Source organism: Rhinopithecus roxellana, chromosome 3 (genome assembly GCF_007565055.1).
Source record: "Rhinopithecus roxellana isolate Shanxi Qingling chromosome 3, ASM756505v1, whole genome shotgun sequence".
NCBI classification, from domain to species: Eukaryota; Metazoa; Chordata; class Mammalia; order Primates; family Cercopithecidae; genus Rhinopithecus; species Rhinopithecus roxellana.
The window spans coordinates 96,374,862-96,388,102 of NC_044551.1; the positions used below are offsets into that span (position 1 = coordinate 96,374,862).

A 13,241-nucleotide genomic window follows, 5' to 3' on the forward strand; every position below is an offset into this window, starting at 1 on the left:
ATAGCGTTAGGAGAAATACCTAATGTCCATGACAGGTTGATGGGTGCAGCAAACCACCATGACATGTGTGTACCTATGTAAGAAACCTGTACGTTCTCCACATGCACCCCAGAACTTGAAAAGAAACCCTTATGCCCTAAAACATGTCTTCAAGAATAAGAGAAATCATGCCTAAGAAATTTCACAAGTTACATGCTTTCAGTATTCATAGTATGTTGGTTTATTTTTTTAGAGGGTTTCTGCTCCAGCTTCCTCTGTTCTCCAGACTATCTGATGACCTTTGATTATACTTCTTACCAGTAACAAGCGGTATTGAACATCTATATGGTGCTCATGTAACTCTGAGGTCTGTCCTAGGTGCTAGCATAAAGTGGTGATTAGCACAGACACAGCTTGTCTTCACAGCAAGGAGTACAACCAGCCAGCAGGTCGTTGCCTGTAAAGGACATAATTACAAAATGCAAAGTGCAAATCATGGCATTAAATGTGCACTGAACAGTAATGTAGATCCTCCTGCTCCAAAGTACCCCTTGCTCTCCAGAAGTAACATTTTAGAACCAAAGAAGTCTGTGTTAATAATTTAAAAACCTCTTAGGAGAAGAAAACTCTATTATTTCAGCATGATTAAAAAGTTGTCAGGTACAGTATTTGGAAAAGTAACGTGTCGTATAGCCATGGTTTAATAGTGTAGCCCTGTGATTAAGGCTTGTTTCTCATTTGGTTTTGTTTTAATACAGGAGATACAGCAGCGACATGGATTAGCCAATTCCATTTCTTCCTACCTTATTAAACCGGTTCAGCGAATAACAAAGTATCAACTCCTTTTAAAAGTATGTATAATGGGTCTTCAGCCTGTGAAATTTTATGAATTATGTATTATTATTTTGACATTTACATAATTACCCTGAATTTTTTGAAACACCTAGTCATTTAATTTTACTTTTTAATTCATTAGTATTTATGGCCCTGCCTAATTTCTCATTGCAAGAGTTAAATGAGAGTATGTGTCATGATTATGCATCTGAACTGCACTGACCAACCCTAAACATAAAATGAGAAATCATCAGTTCTTGATATTTTAGTACCCTTAGTTCCCAGCTGTGGCTTGCGGACTGTGGGCCAGGCGTGGTGCACTTTGGTATGCTTCTTGTATGTTGACCTCCCAACAATGCTAGTCTGCGGGCATGGAAACAAGCGCTCAGACTGTAAGGGGCGTGCCCAGAATGATCACTCACACCTGTTAACAGGCTCAGCTCTGAACACAGAGCTGGCTGATGCCCAGGGCTTCCACTGAAGCCATGGAGAACCCACTCCCAGGAGGCTTCCTCTGTCTTGTTGCTTGTCTCTGATGTCACAGCCCTCACGGCACACCTTGTTCATACAGATCACAAGTATTGGAGACAGGCTGACCTCTGCTTTTTATTGGTTGTGAATGACTATAATTAAAATCACATTTAGGAAAACAATAGCGATTAGTCTTGACAATACAAAGGTAAACAAAACTTAGAATTCGTGCTAAGAGTTGTCACAAAATGTATTATGTATCATCAATACGCATTTTCTTGACTACATAAAAATTGACAGCTTTTGTCTGGTAATGTTCAGCATACCATTTTCTCAGCTGGTGAATGTTATTAAGCATTAAAATGTAGAAACCATACGTTCATCCCAGTAATGGTATTCTGTGAATCCTGCCGTGTTCCGGATACTATCCTAGGCTCGACAACAGGAAGTTATTATGTAATTTGTCTAGATATGAAAGAAATTTAGATACGAATACCTGAAACTCTTGTTTACCCTTTTGTTAGTAAGAAAAATCTAGAGATAGTAATAAGTGGCTACATTGTTTTGTGAAAGTGATACTATTATGGGATTTTTCTATTGGAAAAGTGCTTCTGTATTTTCATATCAAAATTTCATTAAGTGATTTTGTGACCATCCCTGCAGAAATATATAGTTACTATAAATGCAAAATAAGTCAGGAGGCTAATTTGTTCATATTCAGATTTGTCCTTTGCTTTCTAATTCTGCAGAGGCATTTACCTTTTAGTGTCCTCAGGATGTAAGGATTTTGTTTTTAGCGTGTAGTTCTGCTAAACCGGTGCTTAAATTTGTGAACCTCACCTTACTCTGCCAGAGGTTCTTCAGGAGAACAGTAATAAGCTCCCTTAAGCTCCCCAACAAGGAAGATTTTCTGCCAGTTATCAGTTATTAGGCTCAGTACACTGCATTTGTGAGCAGCGTTTGCCATGCTGCTTAGGATCACAGGTAAACACCATCTGGTGATGAGGGAAGGTGCCCATCAGGCAGCTGAGCTGCTCTCACGCAGCCTCTGGGAGACCAGTGCTGACTGCAGTGCCATACCTCTCTTTTGTCAACTTCCAAGACACAAAACACTGCTGTTGCTATTACTGACTGGTAGTAATTATTAATACACCAGTAAGAAAGTATCTTGGAGCCCACCAGAAGGTGAACTTATTGTTCCTGCTATCTTTCATTTAATAACGGATGTTTCTCTAAATAGCTCTGAAATGTGATCACACACATAGGGCTCCCCAGAGAGAGGTAATTCAACCATTAGAGCTTTTCTAAACATCCTACGCGAAAAGGAAATGCATTTGCCTGTAAGTACTCATGCGGCGTTACTGTTTCTGCTGCGTGACTTGGCTGGTCCAGTTTAGATGGGGTGTTGCATTCATGGCTCCAGGGTTCAAAGTTATGCTGGGATTGTGTGGTAAACGCAGTTGGACCTGGCATGGCCATCAGCTGTAACCAGTAGCTGATCATGTGTTACACAATAATTAAATATCTCTATTTGTCTTTTTTTTTTTTTTTTTTTTTTTTTGGAGACAGAGTCTTGCTCTGTCCCCCAGGCTGGAGTGCAATGGCACAATCTTGGCTCATTGCTGCCTCCACCTCCCAGGTTCATGTGATTCTCCTCCCTCAGTCTCCCAAATAGTTGGAATTACAGGTGTATGCCACCATGCCCAGCTAATTTTTTTTTTTTTTTTTTTTTTTTTTAAGTAGAGATGGGGTTTTCCCATGTTGGCCAGACTGGTCTCAAACTCCTGGTCTCAAGTGATTCACCCACCTCAGCCTCCCAAAGTGCTGGGATTACAGGCATGAGCCACCATACTCGGCCTCTGTTTATCATTTTTGAGGCTTGTTAACAAGTATACTAATTTCTTCTTAAACTGCGAATACATCTGGCTTACTCTGATTAGAACAGGACAAACCCTGCCGTCCACTGAATAAAGAGGTGGTCGTTTGTTTCTATGAGAACATATGCCCAGTTGACCACACTCTGTTTTTATCTTGAAAGCCATGGGCTTTCATAGACTGTTTCTGCCAAGGTCTCATTGACAGAGCCTTCTGCAGTCTTTACCTAGTTTCTGTTGTCAATCTTTGCAGGAGCTGCTGACGTGCTGTGAGGAAGGAAAGGGAGAGATTAAAGATGGCCTGGAGGTGATGCTCAGTGTGCCAAAGCGAGCCAATGATGCCATGCACCTCAGCATGCTGGAAGGTAATGGACCCTCCATACTCCAGTATGCATTTATGCAGTTTCTAATGACGCTGTTTGTAAATGGCTTTCCTGAACCCTAAAAATCCCAGCTTTATGTCTCTATGTTAGTGGTTAAGAACATGTCTTAAAGAATCGGTGTCACTGCTTTTCTTAAGGACCACATAAAATGCTTCTACACTCGTTGAAAGGCTTTTCTTGTCCCTTCACTGGAAAACAGCCTCTCCATACTATGGACTCTAGTAGCATTTTGTGTCGCTTGCTGCAGGCCACCTGCTCTCCCTGTTAGATGGATGGGTAGGTGGGTGTATGGATGGACTAGGACTATAAAATCCTTAAAAGAATGTGTTGCTTCCCCATCTATGTATCTGTTGCATCACTTGCTAGAGCCTGGAACATAGTAGGCACCAGATATTTCCTTGTATCATTGAATTTGGTGCGTAACATGGTAAAGAGAAAATTAGATAAATATGTTTCAAAGTTATAGCAGTTATAATTTTCATAAATGCCTCTGTTTAAGAAAGCTCTTCCTGTGGTGCAAAGCTTGGTTCTTGCCAGGCTACACAGGGTAAGTTATAATCCTGCCCCAAATGCTTTTGCTAGCCTGTGTCTTTATGGGTAACACTGGACATAGGTGCTGCTGTGGGTAATAAGACCCAAAACTCAGGGGCCAAGCAAAACAGATTTTTCTTTCTCTGATATAAACTGCTGATCTGGTATGGCAGCCCTTCATGATGTCATCAAGGACTCAGGCTGTGTTCCAGCTAGCTTCTTTCCATTCTAGTTGTTTTTCTGGCTGGCTAGATCCAGGGTGTTTCAAGACCATGCCAACATTCCGTCTAGCAGGAAGTGGGGAAGAAGGTCAGGGAGGGAACTCCAGATGGGCAGACACTAGCAGTGGTACCCACTGCTGTGCTTACTTGCCCAGAGCGTAGGTACCTGGCTGCTTTTAACTATGCGTGGGGCTGGGGAATGGAGTGCTTATTTTGAGCAGCCCTAGTGGGAGATTCTACTATGAGAGGAAAAGGAGAGAGTGGAAGTCAGGAGGTAACGGGCAGCCTTTGCCCCAGGGCTGGCTTTACTAAGCCCTGGTGGCTTCATAACCAGGTGATAAAGCAGACCACTTCCATGAAGAGAGGAGCAGTAATGAAGTCCAGAGCCTGACTGATTCATGTGCAGAATGTCACATTCAGAGGAGGGAGGGTGCGCCAAGCATGGGCAGCCAGGGACTTCTCCAAGAAGCAAGACCAGAACAGGTCCTTGGAGAAAGGCTGGACCTGAGCAGAATGTCTGGGAAGGATGCTCTGGGCTGACAAAGCAGAGAGAATCAAGACCGAGGCTGGAAAGTAGGTGGGGGCTTAGAGGAGAGGCGGAACTGTTCCAGAGGAGGTTTATGTGGTGGGATGCTGCAGAAGAGGGCTGAAGAGAAGTAGAGGGTGGAACCAAATCTCAACTGTTGGGAAGGCCCACCAGAGGGGTAGAACTCAAAGAATAAAGCCTTGAGGAATCACAGAATGTTTTTGAACAAAGTAAAATATATGTAAAGTGATGTCTTAGGAAGACTTATCCTCTGTAGGATGGATCAGTGCCATGGCGTCAGGATCAGATGGGAAACTCTCATCTAGGGTTGGTTTTGGGGCATTTTAAAAATGTTGAAAATAGTAATAATGCTTTCTTGTGCATCATTTATTTTTCTTTTAAATTGATTTGCCTCCCCTTTTTCATGTTGTAGGGTTTGATGAAAACATTGAGTCTCAGGGAGAACTCATCCTACAGGAATCCTTCCAAGTGTGGGACCCAAAAACCTTAATTCGAAAGGGCCGAGAACGGCATCTCTTCCTTTTTGAAATGTCCTTAGTATTTAGTAAAGAAGTGAAAGATTCCAGTGGGAGAAGCAAGTACCTTTACAAAAGCAAATTGTTTGTAAGTATAGGCGTTCAGAATTGTAAGTCTAAAGGTAACACAATTGCGGTCTTTTTGCAGGTAGAGAAGAATTGCTCATCGTCTTCAGTTTAACCTCCCAATCTGTCCTGAAATGTGCCAGTCTGAATTGTGGTGGGGTTTTCATCTTTAGTGAATTATTTGCCACCCCCAAGTCCACTAGAGGGTGCTCTGGAGTTTATACACTTAGGAAACTTGCTCTTAAATCCCATATCTCATAACTGCAGGATAAGAAAACATTTCATAAGTGAAATCATTTATCTCCGGTGTGCTTAACTAGCTTTATAAATAAAATAATCATATCTATGACTAAGTTCTTATTATAATTAATTTTTCAACCATAAACATTGGAGTATATGGAAACAGCCTTCCTGGGTGGCTCACTGTAGGCTTACCATGCTGAGGTTTGATGTTTTTTTTCCATTAAAAATAAATTTATGAAATATAAATGCATAAGTAAATTTATGGTTGTTTATAACAGTGACATGTCATTATTAGAGAAAATAATACGTAAGCCAAAGTACAGTTTGAAAGATCCACAGCCCCAGCTATGTGGAGACAGCTGCCCCATTTGCTTGGCAAATGCGGTGATGCATTTTAATTCGTACTTAACCTATCATTGTACTTCTTGGCAAGAGCCACATACCTGCTGCCATTTTGTGACCACTAGCCAGCCTTACCAGCCTCTTTGTGAAACTACATTTCTGCTCTCAGAAAAGCCCAAGGGCAGCGTCATCTCTGGATCCAGTGTGCTTCCATCTAACTTAGTGGGTCGTTTCTCAGAGGCTTATTCATGCAGGGTCGCTGGGCAGGGCTGGGCAGAGGGGACGATTGGGTGGCACTAAGGAGGAATCATCATCCGGAAAAGAATAGAAAATGCCAAGAAGGTGGGTTTCTTTATGGCAGATCTCTTATAAATACTGATAGATGTTTGCAATTTGGACAAGTTACACATCATACTTTTTGTGATGTCCATATATAATGAAATTCCTCAAGTAATAAAACGTCTCCAAGTATGGAAATCTTCTGAATAATAATCTGGAAATCACAGGTCCCAAATGATGGTTTTCATACCATTTTGTTTGGCTTCTATCCTGTTTGAGGTCGTCGTTTGGATTACAGCTTGCTGACATCATTTTAGGTCACCTTCTGACTGAAAAGATAACAATGCAACGTTGCTGGCTAGTGATTTCATTAGCTGGCTTTCATCTGTCTTTAGAGACCAAGCTCATCTGTTTGAGCAGCCAATATATCTTCACTTAATTTATCTTTTAGAAGTTAAGATTCCCTTAGAGGCCACCTCTGGAGCTCTGGATGATGAATCACTTCCTTTGCTGGGGTGGAGAATGCATCAGGGGGACCTTGACTATGGGGGAGGAGCTGAAGCCATTGACCTTTCACTGCATGCTTCCTTGTTCTGCATATATTACAGAGGGACTTTGCCTCTTAGCCGTTAAAATTACCGATGAAGTACTAAAAGCTAATGCTATTGATAAAGAAATTGCAAAATAACTAAGCTGTTAAAGCATCATTTGCCCTCTGGGAAGCTGCATCATTAATACTGAAGAGAACATGGTGGCAGCCCTTTTGCAACCAGGAAAGACTCATTTTGCAGTTTGTTGCTTGTAAGATTGCAAGTAGTCAGATCTTGATTGTCAGATAGGATTTTCACATGTTGGTTTCCTTCCCCTGAATTTTTTGCCTGTTGACCTGCACTGGGGTCTCCAATAAGAGACGCTCACAGGAAGTGAAGGACGAAACCAGTGACCTGTAGCCTAAGAACAGAGTGTCCTCATTATAACTCACACAAGAGCTGAGATCACTAGCAGCGTTCTTATAACCTAACATGGCCACAAGTAACCAAAACTTGTTTCCTTGGTCTCTGTTCTGCATCCTTCCAGAATTTTACTGTCACCTAATTATATAATTGTCTTTTTGTCCAGACCTCAGAATTGGGTGTCACGGAACATGTTGAAGGAGACCCTTGCAAATTTGCACTGTGGGTGGGGAGAACGCCAACTTCAGATAATAAAATTGTCCTTAAGGTATGTTCATTTGAAACTCGAACTGTGCTGTATGAAACATTTACTGTGGCCAACCATGCTTGCTTTTCCGTTGTTAAAGTATACTGGTTTTCATATTATTTTATTATTATTTGTTGGTGGTGGGGTGTGTGTGTGTGTGTGTGTGTGTGTGTGTGTGTGTGTTTGTGTTCTATTCACATTGGTGACTACCTCAAAAAGAGTAGTGGAATAAATCCAGTTTGGTGTTCTGGTGATGAAACAATTTGAGCTGAACTTTCACCTGACTCCTAAAAGGGCAAATGAAGCAAGGTCTTTTTAAATTTCTCCCATTCTTCTAGTCTTGGAATTCATTGACTCTATAAGAGATGCCAGAAGTCAGGGTACAGGAGGAATGACCAACAACTCTCATTGCACACTTGACGTTCTGTTTCAAAAGGAAAAAGTCACCTGGTGCATTTGTGAGGACCTGCGACAGGAAGTTGAGGCTAGCCATACCCACAGTCCTTACAGGGTCCTCAGCTCTGTGGCTTAATAGTTTGGGGACAGAGGGAAAGAGGAATGATTATTAGTGACAGGGTTTGATACTGTTACGATTTAAAATTCAAAACCACTAGGGATACTTTAGGTTATATAGTCTTTGGAGGAGGAAAATATCTTGGAATATTTGATTTGAACTCTTGTTTTGATTATACTAACCTCTCCTGGGAATGGTCAAGAGCTCTAAGTTTGTCTTATGTATTTCCCTCCTCTGTGTTTGAGAAAATACAGATGGAACTTTTGGAGCCATCTGCAAATGGCATCAACGGCTTTGGGATGTTTGGGGGATGGTGGAGCTAAGGTTTGTAGAATATTGGGAGATGAGCCAGAGTGTAATGGGACTCTGGTGTATGAACCTGCATGTCACCCCTTGTGTCTCTTGCATGCTTTGTCATCTCTTTGGAATTTTCAGTGACTGTGAGTTACTCCCCTGTACATCAACCTTCTAGATTGTGTTCTTCAGTGGAAACCATTGTATTCATAAGATCTTTGTTCATTTGTAATAGTGGGTTGTTTTGCAGTGAATATGTGATTACCAGCCTAATGTGTTCTGGCTAGTACTGGCATAAAGCCCTGTTTGATATAAATTGCACTGATAGCTACATTTAAATAACTGTATTTTCTTCCTAAGGCCTAACATTTTAAGGTATACTCGAAACCTGAAAACTTGCAACTTATATAAACCGCTTATCCAGACTAGCTACAGTGGCAGATGCCAGAAGGTGCTTCCAAAAAATAGTGACAGACACTTTAGCCAGATCTAGACTTTCATTTAGGATGTCACAAAATGCTCATGGTACAGCTGACAAATAAGACTTTTCTCAGGCTTTGCCAGATAAAAGTTTTCTAAGGAATTTTGGGTAATACCTTTCTGACTTCCAAGGAAAAAGTAGAGGAAATGATACTCTCATTAATTTCAGGGATTACTGCGGGGTGTTGGTGTAGTGAGGCTGGCGATGGTGATGGTGGGAATGGTAGTGTAATGATGATATAGGTGGAGGTGGTGGAGACGGTGTGGTGGTGGTGGCGGTGAAGGTTTAGATGGCAGTGAGGGTGGAGATGGTGGTGGTATGGATTTTGGTGGTCACGGTGGTTTAGATGGTGGTGAGAGGGTAAGGGTGTAGATGAAAGTAGTGGTATAGATTTGGTGATGGGGGTACTGGTACAGATGGTGGCAGTGGTGTAGATGGTGGTGATGAGGGTATAGATGATGGTGGCATAGACTTTGATGGTAAGGTTGTAAATGGAGGTCATCGTGTAGATTTTGGTGGTAGTAGTAGTACAGGCAGTGGTAGTGTAGATGGTGGTGAGGGTTTAGGTGTTGATGGTGAGGGCATAGATGCTGGTGGCACAGATTTTGTTGGTCTAGATGGTGTGGTGAGAGTGTAGATGGAGATGATTTAGATTTTGGTAGTACTAAGATGGGAGATGGTGGTGAGGTTACAGGTTGTAGTGAGGGTGCAGGCAGTGGTGGAAGGAGAGGTGTCATGCTGCTGGTGTGCTGATGGTGGTGGACAACATGATGGGAATGGTGGTAATGGCGATGATGATGTCCTAGTAGTTGTAAAACAAAATTTTGGTTATTTTCACTTCTCTAGTCTGGAAAGGAGAATATTATTTTTAAGTCTTAAAACAGATTGTGACTACCCAGAGTATGAAATGAACTATCCCCTCTCTTAGCCAGGTAGGACCTTGTATTTAGTACTGTACCTCAATTACCTTTCTCTTACTACTTCTGAAAAATTGACATCTTTTTTCCTTGTTTAGTTTCTTTAAGGTTAGGAGAATTACTCTCTGTAAGTGTAACGATCAGTTCATATGAGAATTTTCTTTATTTCTCAACCATATTAACAGTTCTCCTCAGTTGTTTCCAAACTCTGCCAGATGTTCTTTTGCGGGAACTTCTCTTTAGTTAACCTTCCAAATACTTTTATCAGGCATTTAAATTCCAACTGATTTGTAGTTTTAGAAAAGTTTCTTCTCCTGAGTCACTTACTTTGCACACCCATTCCCTGGTCCCCTTGCCTCCTTCCGCCCCCTCCCCAGAAGATGTTGGTTTTCCTGCTGTCCTATGTCACTCGGGGAAGAGGGAGCAAGAGGCTGCCTTTACCCATCTTTTTTTCCCTGTCACTACCTGTTAATCATATTAAAGACATGTCCTCTGGTTAAAACGGTTCCTATAGAAAGAGGGTGTTTACTTTTAATGGTTCCCGACATGGGCTTTGATTTTCTGTTTTCAAAAACAGGATACACAGTGAGAAATGCTGGGTACTCCCCGCTTTGTGACCTCACCTGCGATGAGTTATGCCAGTTAGGGTAATTATAACTGCAGGGAATTACGCTGATATCATAGGAGGTTGATATTTTCTGTGAGGAAATTAGAAAGCTGTTAGTAAGGCCCAGAACATGTAGAAAGAAAAAAAACAAAATACCTCCTTTGAGGCAGAGTTTAAGAAAAAGTCTGGATCAAGTGATGCCGTACGTGCTCACTCTGCAGGTGCTTGCTGAGAATCTGGTCTGTGTCGTTCTCAGAGGACGTTTTTTCAGAGTTCTAATGGAGTCGAGGTGAATCTGCCATCGGGGATTGGCAGTTGGTGAGCTTGTGACGTTGGGCACATTTCTTCTGTCCTCACCTCTGTTGCTCATTTATAAGACAAGGCTGAGGGAGTCTCTCACCCACATCTCCCTCCCACCCTGATGGGAGTGGATGACAGCATGCGGGAAGCTCTCAGCCAGGCACAGGGGGCTGGAGGTGGCGGCAGCTGCGCCGCTGTTCCTGAGTCCAGCAGAGGAGGCCACAAGGCTGTGGAGATTTGTTCAGTTTCCTGCTGGCAGTTTGCCCGCTGCTGACCAGTGCACAGTGTTTGCATCAACAGCCTCAGAGGCGTTTTGGTGGCGGTGAGGGTGGCTGTGTTGGTTTATTTGCCCAGGGCCGCTTAAAAGGTCTTGGGACTGGAGAATGATGGATTATTGCAATAGTCAGAGATCTGGAGTAATGTACATGCTATAAAACAACAATGGTTCTGATGAAAACATATTTTTTAATAGTCATTTGATTTGGTAGCAGATTAAACATAGGATGTGGTTGCTTTTCTGCTGAAAAGTCATTTTGAAAATAGAAACTGAAGGAATGCAGGAAACCTGGGTGTGGTTAGCGCAAGTTCTGGAAAGGGCTCTTCCATATCCTAAGCAACACTAACACCTTGTTAAGGCTTCCAGTATAGAGAACAAGCAGGACTGGATAAAGCATATCCGCGAAGTCATCCAGGAGCGGACGATCCACCTGAAGGGAGCCCTGAAGGAGCCCATTCACATCCCCAAGACCGCTCCCGCCACAAGACAGAAGGGAAGGAGGTGCGTGCCTGGGGCGCCCCTGGAGGTTTGTGAATGTGGGAGGGAGGGGCGAGGCGGTGTTAGCTCACCCTGCTTCAAAAATCATTTCTCTCAAACATTTTGAGGAATATGTTTTGAAAACTGCCATTTGTGGATGACATCGTTCTTAGTAATGAAACTGCTTTGTCCAAGATAAGAGCCCCTGTTGGCTTAGAGTTAACCTAGGGCTGTGTGCAAACACCTCATTGTTTTGCCTTTCTCACCCCAAGCACCATACAGAGTGCATGTCTAAGCCATGCACATGGCCTTGGATAAGTTATAAAGCATCGAGATGTTGTTGTTTTCTCATTTTTAAAATGGCAACAATCATATCAACTATATTTTATGGTGATGGGAATCCAACAGGATGATATATTTTAAACACTCAGCACAGGGCCCAGCAGAAAGCCTGTGCTTGGGGCAAGGTGCCTTAACCATTGTCCACATCCTGGCAGCAGCAGATACTCGTGAAGGCTGATATGCACCTCGTTAAACAAATCAGTTGCTTCTCCAGTGACTGCCAGCTAGCTCAGCAGCATCAGGAACTAAAAGTTTCTTTGCACCGCCAGGGATGGAGAGGATCTGGACAGCCAAGGAGACGGCAGCAGCCAGCCCGATACGATTTCCATCGCCTCGCGGACGTCTCAGAACACGCTGGACAGCGATAAGGTGAGTCGTTGCCGGCACTTTGTGTATGGAGGGGAATGTGGCTGGTCTCTGGCTGAAGCAGCCCCCTCCTTTCTGTTACTCACAGTTTGTCGTCAACATTTTCAAGCAGTTGATACGTGCCAGGAGTGGTGCCAGGATCCTGTGGTGGGGCAGAAACTTGGGGGATTGGGGTGAGACGACTTGAACCCTGAGGATTCAGGAGAAATCATTCAACTCTTTCCATCCTACCCTTTGCCAGTGCCAAGGGTGTTACGGGACATTCGAGGGCAGCATACTTAGGCTTTTTAATCTTATTCCTAAGCAGAAGAACCTGTTGTTTAAAATAAAATCCTACACAGAACGCCAACGTATGTTTTAATTTAGGATCTTCAAGCTGGACAGCACCCCTCCAGCGACTAGGAGAGACACAAGATGAAAATAAAGAGTGTTACCTACAGGTTCTGGGGGTCACACGGCACCCCCGAGGACAGGGAGCATGCGGGGAGAGAGGAGTCCTTGGGCCAGGCTCCTTATTGGGTCCAGAATGTTATCCAGACAGGTTTGGCACAGGGCGTGTCAATCAGTGGGCTTAGAGCAAGCAGGCATGAGTTTCAGGAGGTCGTTCTGTGAGTAGGAAGTTGTCACTCTGGCATATCTGCACAGTCCGTATGAGGTGTGAGTGTCGGCAGGGCCAGTTAAGCAGGTTTTATGTGGCTTTCCCTTAGAGGAGTGATCACCAGAAGGAAGTTCTGTGAAGCAGAGATCGGGACCGACCATGATAAGGGCCTGGGAGGACATGCTCCTGGTATAAGAAAGTCCAGCTTCTCTGGGTTCAGAGTGATGTCAAGGCAACGTAAAATAATAAGAACTCACAGCAGTGTAGAAGCAGAGCTGCTCTGATGGAAGTAGGAGCTGTGGCCCTGGGCTGCCCTCTCAGAACCACAGGGTGCAGCAGAACATAGAAAACCTGCCCTGGAATTGGCAACAGTGGTGACCACTGTGAGCTAGATTTGATTTTTATCAAAAAAGTTTGTATAGGTTTATCTTCTTCAGAAGCAGTCTAGAGCATCTCATGATTTTGTCTGATATAATCCAAAAAACCCACAAAGTAAATTGCTAGTAGAATTTGGATTCCTAGGTTTACGTGATGGACAAAAGACAAAATGTTCTCTGTCAGAGCCAATGGGGAACATTGATCT

General features: G+C 43.1%; 1 protein-coding gene across 5 annotated transcripts in view; it reads left to right on the top strand.

Moving 5' to 3' along the window:
* Positions 1-13,241, top strand: part of TRIO (trio Rho guanine nucleotide exchange factor) — a 367,782-nt gene that overhangs the window by 253,217 nt on the left and 101,324 nt on the right. For all 5 annotated transcript variants that reach the window (XR_004056304.1, XM_030926983.1, XM_030926984.1 and 2 more), the window contains exons 28-33: positions 738-830; positions 3,412-3,523; positions 5,253-5,443; positions 7,405-7,506; positions 11,234-11,376; positions 11,964-12,063. Coding sequence is in view for 4 of the 5 variants with exons in the window: in XM_030926983.1 (XP_030782843.1) it covers positions 738-830; positions 3,412-3,523; positions 5,253-5,443; positions 7,405-7,506; positions 11,234-11,376; positions 11,964-12,063 (741 nt within the window). In the remaining variant the exon portion in view is untranslated. The remainder of the gene's footprint in view (positions 1-737; positions 831-3,411; positions 3,524-5,252; positions 5,444-7,404; positions 7,507-11,233; positions 11,377-11,963; positions 12,064-13,241) is intronic.